This window comes from Eurytemora carolleeae, unplaced genomic scaffold, assembly GCF_000591075.1.
Source record: "Eurytemora carolleeae unplaced genomic scaffold, Eaff_2.0 scaffold760, whole genome shotgun sequence".
NCBI lineage: Eukaryota > Metazoa > Arthropoda > Copepoda > Calanoida > Temoridae > Eurytemora > Eurytemora carolleeae.
The window spans coordinates 146,623-157,548 of NW_019396648.1; the positions used below are offsets into that span (position 1 = coordinate 146,623).

General features: G+C 32.2%; 1 protein-coding gene across 4 annotated transcripts in view; it reads right to left on the reverse strand.

Moving 5' to 3' along the window:
• Nucleotides 1–10,926, reverse strand: part of LOC111706863 (protein piccolo) — a 40,773-nt gene that overhangs the window by 27,639 nt on the left and 2,208 nt on the right. For 3 of the 4 annotated variants that reach the window (XM_023479796.1, XM_023479792.1, XM_023479795.1), the window contains exons 2-7: nt 10,803–10,855; nt 9,454–9,514; nt 5,402–5,466; nt 3,332–3,392; nt 931–971; nt 790–863 (exon numbers count right to left, since the gene is read on the reverse strand). In XM_023479796.1, the coding sequence (XP_023335564.1) occupies nt 790–863; nt 931–971; nt 3,332–3,392; nt 5,402–5,466; nt 9,454–9,514; nt 10,803–10,855 (355 nt within the window). Of the gene's footprint in view, nt 1–789; nt 864–930; nt 972–3,331; nt 3,393–5,401; nt 5,467–9,453; nt 9,518–10,802; nt 10,856–10,926 lie in introns of all 4 variants that reach the window. The other variant, XM_023479793.1, reaches the window with a different exon arrangement.

A 10,926-nucleotide genomic window follows, 5' to 3' on the forward strand; every position in this document is an offset into this window, starting at 1 on the left:
AATACGACTTTCAGCTCTTATCTCAATTATTAAGAAATTCCGCTTTTTTTAGATTAACATTGTATGTACAGGTTCCTTGTTGGCCTAAACTGGCCTAATTCTCTGCTTGATAATTTCTTAAACCATCAAAATACGCAAATGAATGTAGAAACCAAAAATCAAGCTTGAACTGTCGTCTTTACAGTCTCATCCTTTATGGTTAACCTTGTATGTTGGTGGCCCTTTATTTTACGACAAAATTAATTTCTAGTTTGTAAAAGTCAAAACTGTGATGAAAACTAGAAAAATAAAGTTTAAAGTAAAAAGTAAAGTTTCGTTAAAATCATTAAAGTTTTTATCTTTGATGTTTTAAACTAATTCCTTGAGAGATTATATCAATAAAATTTAATTTTTTGATCTTACTGATTATAAGAATACGTCAAATTCATACAAATTAGCACGCTTTTATTAATTTAATGAAATTTATGAAACTTTAAAAACATCGTCTGATTTTTTAACGAAAAATTAACAAGAAAGTTAGTTTTTTTTTTGACAAACTCTGATTAATTTTTATCGATCATTCTGACCCTTTAAACGGTAAGAATGGCTTAAATGTGTTCCTAAGTCTCTAAAAGGTATATAAACACTTTACACTATGATATATATTCAAATAAGTGAACACCCCCTTTAATAACTAGGTAATTTGAATATACTCCATTAAAAACAGTACAATAATTTTTTTGTATTCTTGTAAAAAATCTTTTAACAATAAGAAACACATTTCTCATATTTATTATTTAAATTTGAAACCTGATTCCCCTGCAGAATTTATATTCAGCTGGGAGAGAAGAATATTCTGGGTTTTGCTGATGTTAGATAATTTTCTGAAAATATTCAAAATTATACTTTTTTCTAGGTTATTATTATCTTTGTTTTCATTATTGTTATTACCTATAGAATGCCAAACTTCCAGCCAAAGGTTTTGCATTATCCTGAATATTTTGCACAATTAATTATAGCAGCAGTTTACAGTTTACAGTTTACAGTTTACAATTTACAGTTTACAGTTTACAGTTTACAGTTTACAGTTTACAGTTTACAGTTTACAGTTTACAGTTTACAGTTTACAGTTTACAGTTTACAGTTTAAAGTTTACAGTTTATATTTTACATTTTACAGTTTACCGTTTACCGTTTACCGTTTACCGTTTACCGTTTACCGTTTACCGTTTACAGTTTACAGTTTACAGTTTACAGTTTACAGTTTACAGTTTTTAGTTTACAGTTTACAGTTTACAGTTTACAGTTTACAGTTTACAGTTTACAGTTTACAGTTTCCGTTTTACAGTATACAGTATACAGTTTACAGTTTACAGTTTACAGTTTACAGTTTACAGTTTACAGTTTACAGTTTGTTTAATGTTTGTTAATGTAAGATGGGAAATGTATGTTTGCGGTATAATTTTCTAGTTAAAATCTGCATTAAAATGGATTAATTGAAAGCTCCAAGTTTAATTAACGATATGCATTTTAAAATCTGAACAATTCCAAACAAGGCTGAATATTCCCCTTTAATCTAAAATGAGTAATTGGCAATGCAGTAAACTGTACACGGTACACTATATACTGTACACGGTACACTATATACTGTACACTGTACACAGTATACTATTTACACTGTACTCTATATACTGTACACGGTACAGATCAGAGGCGTATGGTGGCCCCCATGGATCTTTGAGATCTATGGTTTCCAGGGGGTTTTAGGCCTCAATGGGTGCTGACCCCCCACCCACGACCAGAAAACAAATTAAGCCCCCCTGGGTTAATCATTGATTACGCCACTGGTACAGATATACTGTAGAGATATAGTGTAAACTGACAGAATTCAGGAATATTAGGCACTTTGTCAAATGTCCTATAATCGTTTGTTCTACAATTATTTTCCTTACAATCTTCTGTCATACAATCATTTGTCCTATACATCATTGGTCAAACTAATCATTTGTCCTACACTTCATTTGTCCTACACTTCATTTGTCCTACACTTCATTTGTCCTATACATCATTTGTCCTACAATTTATTTGTCCTACACATCATTTGTCCTACACTTCATTTGTCCTACACACCATTTTTCCTACACTTCATTTGTCCTATACATCATTTGTCCTACACTTCATTTGTCCTATGCATCATTTGTCCAACACTTCATTTAAAATGGATGTATAGGACAAATTATGTATTCTTCCTATTGTAGGAAAAATGAAGAGTATTGATTTGTAGAATAAATAAGTTTATGGCATTATATTTTATTTAGGACAAACGATTGTAAGACAAAGCTATTGCAGGACAAATTATTGTAGGAGAAACTATTGTAGGACAAAATAAAGTATGAAAAACTATTGTAAGACAAAACTATTACAGGACAAACGATCGTAGGAAAAAACTATAGAAGGACAAACTATTGTAGGACAAAATTTTGTAGGACAAATGATGATTTTACAGATGTAAAAGACCCAGAAAGTGTGAAGTGAGTTTTTACAATTTTTAGAAAATTGGAGATAAAAGCAAATTCTCAGTACTTTCATGATGAGGTTACTGTGTTTAAGTACGTTACAACTAGAGGACATATTTATTCCCGTAATATTTTAATAACCGCGCGGTTTACTGCGGGGTATAGGATTATATATAAGATTGTCTTCCGTTGACTAGATTAATGAGTAATATGTATTTTCAAGTTTTAAAAATAAAGTTAAATATAGTTTTAACAGATCAATGAGTAATCTGTATTTGTGTTGTGCCTATATTATCGTGTGAATAAAAATTATACGGACGTTACTTAGATAAATAAAGGACGTTGCTTAGATAGATAAAGGACGCTACTCAGATAAATAAAGGACGTTACTTAGATAAATAAAGGACGTTGCTTAGATAGATAAAGGACGTTACTCAGATAAATAAAGGACGTTACTTAGATAAATAAAGGACGTTACTTAGATGAATAAAGGACGTTACTTAGATGAATAAAGGAAGTTACTCAGATAGAAATAGGACGTTACTTAAATAAATAAAGGACGTTACTTAGATAAATAAAGGACGTTACTTAGATAAATAAAGGACGTTACTTAGATAAAGAAAGGACGTTACTTAGATAAATAAAGGACGTTACTCAGATAAATAAAGGACGTTACTTAGATAAATAAAGGACGTTACTCAGATAAATAAAGGACGTTACTTAGATAAATAAAGGACGTTACTCAGATAAATAAAGGACGTTACTAGATAAATAAAGGACGTTACTCAGATAAATAAAGGACGTTACTTTTATAAGTAAAATTATATTGATGTATACCTTTGGTTGAACAAGAAGAGTAATTGCATTCTCTTGAAAGGCAGTAAACTTAAAGGTTTCCCTAAAATCAATAATTGACCATTAATCTTTAAATAAATCTATAAAGAAGTTGTTAATAATTAATCTCAATTAGGTAATTTCTGTTAATAAATCAGTTATTAATATGAGGAAATAGGTTTGAATGCCTTCTAGGTTTAATCTGTGTGTAATCTGAGTTTTAGAACTGAAATTGATTTAGTATTATTTCCAATTAATCGAACGAATAAATTAAAAGTTCGATATAGCGGAATAATCTACTAAAAGTTCAGAATGATAAAATCCCTCGAGGGGTATCCCGTACCATCACTTCTAGAACTCAATATAGAATAAAGGAGATGAATATAACAAGTTTCAAACTTGTTTTGTATGTATGCAATAGTAACAATTTTTAAAGGGACAAAGAAAAAAAGGAATCAAAAATGATATTGCGTAATTTTAGTCAATAAAGGAAGAAGCTGAAAATGAATCAAAAAGATTTTAATCTAAAAAAAATAAATTTCAGAAATTAAATAATTCATTTAGAAAATATCTATTTCAAATACATTGTAAAAAAAAAGAAAAAAGAGGGGGATAGACTTTGTTTACATTTTACTGTTTAGTTTATTGTAGACTCAACTAAAAGTAAACAATTATTCCCCTGAACGATTTAGTTCTGCACATTATCCATATATTGTGAACCCAGCCAAGGGTTCCCCTATGTGTATATAGTATCGTATAAGTTCATTGCTCCCAGTTGGAGAAACAATGTTTGACAAACGCAATCCAAGAATAAAGCCAAACAATTCAGATTCAGTCCAAAAGGGTATTGAACCCTGAGTATGTTTGCAGCCTTAAATACATAACAGGCTATGCGGACAAGGTTATTGAACCCAATTTCTCATCTGGAGATATCAAGTTGGTCCCGTTTAAAGGGCAATTTAAAGGACAGCTAGGGTAAGATTATTGCTGGAAAAAGGAGTGAAACGGTATTTATCTAGCCCGCAAAGAAAGCAGTATTTTTGGCCTTCTTATCCCCCAGATCCCCCGAGACTCAGCAGTTAGCATTAAGCATCTGATCAAAAGAGCCAAATGAAAATATATTTGCCCTAGGCAAATGTCCTGTGTATTTAGATCAACTTTAGTCTGGGATGTGAAGGAGCTTTCCCTACCTATTCTTGGAATCTGCCAAAAACATCCTTCCTCTTTCGAGAAGTAAGGGAACTGGAAGGAGTATTCTCTCCCTGGCCTTTCATTGCGGAGGAAGCTCAAATCTATTCTGAGTTAAATGGGTTTCAGAATGTCCAGGATAAATAAAATGAAGAGTTGATTAATGCTGTCAAATTACGGTCTCTAGCACTATTCCTCAGGTACAAACTCGAGCTCGGAGATGGACGGAGGAATGATCTAAGAGTCCAGATGTCCTCTGAAGCCAAAATGAAACAACCCTCAGAAGCTCCACCTCATCATCTAGGCAGTGGAGTCTTTGTGTTCAAACGAGGCAAGATAGAGCACCAGTCCTCATATCAAGAAATGATTGTCAAACTATTGGAGGCAGAGCATTGCTACTCAGACATCCCGGTACATCCGGTGAAGAAGTACAAGTTCCTCTCCATCGCCAACAGGATGCTGATATCCTCCTTCGCAAAGGAACCCTTTCACAAGCTCTACATGGTATCAAAAAATGGTTCAGAATAGGCCCGGAGCTCAGGTCAATCCCTCCGCCGCCGTCAGAGACCAAGAATGCTCTGAATCTCACTCACCATGAGGATGAGTTGGGGTTTTTTTTACTGCGGAAGAGAGGGACATCGACCACATTGCGGGGCTCCAGTACTACATGGAGCACGTAACCAGCAGCATAATACACGCTGTCTGTAGAAACGACAAGATTTAAACTCACTATCTGAAACTCTGACCTGATAAACTGGGTTCGAATAGTGTATTTACTGACTTGATAAACTGGGTTCGAATAGCGTATGTCCTGACATGAAAAACTGGGTTCGAATAGTTTATTTCGTAACCTTATAAACTGGGTTCTAATAGTGTATTACTGACCTGATAAACTGGGTTCGAATAGTGCTGACTGGCAGCAGTTCACGGGTAAATGGATCCTCAACTAACTATAATAATTATAATCATTAGAAAAATAATATTAACTCTACAAATGTAATAAAAAAATAATGATTAGAAATTTGAATTCAAACATTAATAATAGTGATAATAGTGATAATAGTGATAATAGTGATAATAGTGATAATAATAATAAGAAGAATAATAATTCTGATGACACAAATGTTGAAATTAATTGTAACACGGAAGCAGTGTGGTTTCTGATTCTAATTAGATTAATTTATCCATCCGGGATCTTATCTTGAATACTCATAGCGCACAATTAGAGAATAAATAGAATTTGACTAGTCACTCTCCGCTAAACTTGATAACAATGACTCTGATACTCTTTCTAACCCTTCACTTGTATTTCCTATTGAACGAATTACTAATATATCGAAAGTTCCATCCTCAGTGTTTATCTTGATGAGAATTTGACTTTTGACTTCCATTTAAATTTATTACATCAAAAGCTTCAAAGTCTTTGTTCTCATTAAAAAATGCTAAACATATATTGACTTCATCAGCCCTTAAATATCTTTACTATGCTTTAATTCATCCTCATTTATTGTATTGTTTACCAATTATATCTTGCACTAGCTAGAATAATGTAAATCTTTTATTAAATAAACAAAAAATTAGCTATTAGATTGATAACCAAGTTTAAGTATAATGCTCATACACAGCCTTTATTTTATAGCACAGGTATTTTACCTTTACCTGAGCTGATCTTACATAAAAATCTTCAATTTATACATTTATTCAATCATTCTCTATTGCCTAGTTCTTTTGATAAATTATTTGTAAGAAATGCTACCTTCTTGATTTTATGAGAAAGGAATTGAGTTTTTGTCACAAACTCAAATTTTCCAATTCCTATAACTTTTAATCCTGATGGTGTAAACCTGTGATATTTCAAACTTAGGTTAATTGATCTTTCAGAATTCATAGTTTGAAATATCTAAGGTCAATAACGACATAAGTTGCAAGGATATAGGGGTTAGAAAATCTGAGTTTGCTGCAAAAACTCAATTCCTTTAAATGACTTTTATGTGCCGAAAGTAAGAACAGAATTTTTTAGACGATTTCCTTTTTAACTCATTTCCCACTGATTGGAATTTGCTTTCGTCTGAACTTATATGCTCAAAAATCTATTATTAAACAATCTTTAAAAGCCAAACCTCTCGATAATCTTGTTGTTCAATGTGAAAACTGTTTTGTAATTCTTGCTCCATCCCTTTAACTCTTATTTAATTTTATGTGTTCCATCCTGAGAATGAAGGTACCCCCGACGTTTATGAACTCTCCAGCTCCCTCCATCCCATAAGCAGCATAATCTCCAGCATCCACCTCCTCAAGTCAGCATCATCGCTTGAACTGACTCTCCAGAGGGGGAGGGGGGACTGTGTGCGGGGGGCTATCAATCCCCCCCTCCCGTCTCAAGTCTCATAAATATGTTTTAAATTATTTGATTTTCTATATATAATGTATGCTTGAGACAAATATATATATTTGATCTGATTTTATTTGAATTCAGATTTTATACTCTATATTATCAACCTAAGTTGGGAACTCTTGAATCGTGGATATGGTGAGATCAAGCATTGATCTCGATCTTTTGTGAATCTACAGAATAATTTAATCTTTTTCGATATCCCTTGAAGAGCGTTGCGCGTCAATAGTAAACTAACCGGCAACCAGGAGCTGCAGGAACTTTTTCATTTAACCAATGAGAGAACAGAGAAATTATGGATATTCAAGAGGTTCTGCTCAAAATTCGTAAGTGTCCACTATAGTAATCGAGATCAAGTGATCAGTATTATGGGACTCCAACACAAAAGTTCTCAGCTCTAATGTTGTAGACTTTTGATATTTAACACTGTGAAGTCCGCTTAATCAAAGAGTCATATTTTGATATATCTAAGGTTTATACCATGAGGTTGCTCAGATACAGGGATTACAAAATTAGAGTTAGAGGATAATTATTAGTTCCTCATCTTACAAGTTCTTCAAACCAACCTTGTTTTGATGCTAGGTGCAGAAACACTATATGAGGAGCTCTTGTATTGTGAAAATTGAGATCAATGATGATCTTGATCTTTTGTTAATCTGCAGATTAATTTAATCTTTTTTCCGATATCCGCAGTGTATTTATACCCTAAAGGGATAACTGAAATGAAGAGGTTAATTGTTGATCCTCAAATTAAAAGTGTCCACTCTGGATATCGGGATCAAGGGATCGGGATTATTAGTTTATTTATTAAAAAAATAATTCAACATTTGTGTCATTAGAGTTATTATTAGATAATATGTTATTTATTTGCACATAGTTTGCGGATTTAAAAAACAAATCTCATCCGAAGCCGTTTTTAGTTTGCGGATTTTTTTAATGAAATCATCCGATTTGGCAAAAGATTTAAGGTAAACATAGCTGATAATTGCTTTATTAAGTTTAAGCTATTCCACAAAGTGGTGAAATAATTTTAAGTCAAACTGGAATTCTTAATTATTTGTTTCTATCTAATTTACCCTAATCTTCTCTATTGCCGTGTTGTAAGATACTAATTATTTCAGATCTTAGTAATTTATAATTTACTTTGTTAACTTTAATGTACAAAGCTGTATCTTCGTGTACAATTTACTTTGTACATTGTATATATGTACAAAATTGATAGAATTAACAAAGCCATTTATCGGGCCCTTTAAATTTCGTTTTTTTCTAATAGAAATATAGGTCGTCACTAACAACTTTATTAAAGTCCTGTCGTTTTTAAATTTGAAAAACAAAAAGCAAGTCGAAGATAGAATCTGTAAATTTCAGCAAAATGTGATTAATTCTGACAATAACTACATTGTGTCTGTAAGTTGAAATCCGCAAGTCACTTTTGAGTCTTGAACCCATAATTGGAAGTAATCAAATTTTTAAAAGAAAAACATTAATAGCTCATTCGTTCTTGATCAGAAAAAGGTTTAAAAGGTACCGTTGTGCATTGGATACTCTATAAAAGTAGTTATTTTACGTTTGTTGTCCCTTTAACAGGACAGAGACCGGACACATGTGTCAGGTTAACAAATCACAAAAGAATGCATTTGAAAAATGAAATTAAGTTTAAAATTTGAACTATGCAGAGTTTGCTGCACCCTGCGACCTTCAGTTCAAGTGGGAATTCAAGCAGACTTTCCCTTGATTAAAAAAATAATTCTTGAATCTAGGAATTGTCCGCCTTGAAACTGACAGCTAGCTGTTTTTATTTTTATTGATATTAGTGAATGCGCTATGTGGGGTGGGGTGGAATTAGCTTTGTTTGTATATGTCCTGTAAACATTCTGCAAAACTGGGCCTTCTTGTATGCCCTTGAATATCCTGGTATACCTGCAGAGTACAATTATTAGGTTTCGTTAAAATATCCTGGTTTACCTGGAGTACAATATTAAGGTTTTGTTAGAATATCCTGGTACACCCGGAGTACAATATTAAGGTTTTGTTAGAATATCCTGGTTTACCTGGAGAACAATCAGGTCTGTTTGAATATCCTGGTAACCTGGAGTACAATCTGGTTCTGTTTAAATATCTTTGTATACCTGGAGTACTATTCAGGTTTTGTTCATATTATCAAGTGTACCAGGAGTACATTAAGGTTTTGTTCAAATATCCTGGTATACCTGGAGTACAATTAGGATTTTCATAGCATATTAGTATAAAATATACATGGAGTAAACCTAGGAATGATTGCATATCCTTGTTAACCGGCCTGGAGTAAAATCAGGTTCTGTTCGAATATCCTGATATTTCTGGAGTGCATTTAGAATTGTTTGTAAATCCTTATTAGCTTGGATTAAAATCAGGTTTTGTTAGAATTTTCTGGTATGCCTGGAGTAAAAACAGGTTCGGTTTAAATATCCTAATGTATCTGCGCAGTACAATCAGTATTTTTTGTATGTCCTGATTCCTTACACACCTGTAGTAAAACTAATAATATATAAAAAAATATGTTTACCTGGAGTAAATTACCACTGAGCTTGATTGAGATCTCCGAGCTATCAGTTATTTCTATATCCCTACTCCAGCTCATGATTAAACAAATCTATCCTAGCTATCAAATCTACAATACAAACCCATGAACCCAATCAGTCCCTCGAATACACATAAATAAACTCTACTCAACGATTAAAGAAAATAACTTGAACGATCCTAATGAGCCTATCCATCCAAACTTTTCCAATCCATCCAAACCATTCAATCCATTTCATTTAACTAATCCATCAAGTCTGTTAGGATTGAAATGAATTCAATCTATCGAAAGAAATCAATCGAACATACAGGAGGAGTAAAAAAATGGGATTATCGATGTTTTGACAAAATTTTCTAAAGTTTTGATTTTTTCAGATTTTAGGCATAACAAAGAAAAATGTGACAAAAAAATATTTATGAAACGTTTGAAGAAAAAAATTCGCGAAATCAAATAAAAAAAATTAAAATTAAATATGTTAAAAATTGTTGGGAAAATGTTTATTTTATTGTTTTCCAAAATGTTTTTACTCACCCTGTATATCTAATATCCTCGCATTTATCTCGTAAAACAATTGAGTTATCTAATTCCAATATATATTTTGATATGCAGCTATCTATCTTTACTATCTTTCCTTTTCTACTCGACTAGTCCATTAAACTAATCAATCTCTTGTTAAGATTGCATACAAAACTTTGACTCCGAAAATGAAAGTTGAAAGCATAACTAAACAATAATTTCTGTTTTGAAATCATAAATCTTGAATGTTTACAGCATGTTTACAGAGTGCAGGGGGAAGTCAAGCAATTTAAAAGATAAGGATATGTTCTGGAAAACTGTCTATAGTGCCTATTTTCAAACCTTGTTGTTGCAAACCAAATCTTTATAGGTTTACTAGAAATAGTATATTCTTGAAGAACTAAAAGAAAGGAACTTAAACATTCGTCAAAAATGTTCTTATTCCTATTTCTTCCAAAACTGATGTTATATACCTTTAATATTTCTAACAATAATACCTATAAGATCAAATAGTTTATATTTGAAATATTAACTGCTGCTGTTAAATTTGGATTTGTGGCTAGTGTTCACTGTTTAGTTCCTTTCTGGATTAAAAGTCCGTTTAAGCTGGCTGTAAAAAAAAAACTGTAAGTCGGATTTTGTGAAGCATGCGTTTGAAGATTTCAGAGATCGATAAGGCCAAGCTTGGGGGAGAAGTTAGATTGTTTAGAATACTTTTAACATAACGTTAACATTTTATTACATTTCATTCGATATCTGGCAGGTTTAAATTAGTACATTTTGAAAAAGAAAACGTTTATAATTAATCATGATCTTTCCTGGATATTTTCAGAGGTTTGAACCCTTGCAGGCTTTGGATTACTTTCTCCGCCTAGAAGGAAAACAGATTTAGATTTAGTGTTTTCTTATAAATAGTCCACAGACAAGAGACTTTTAATGGGG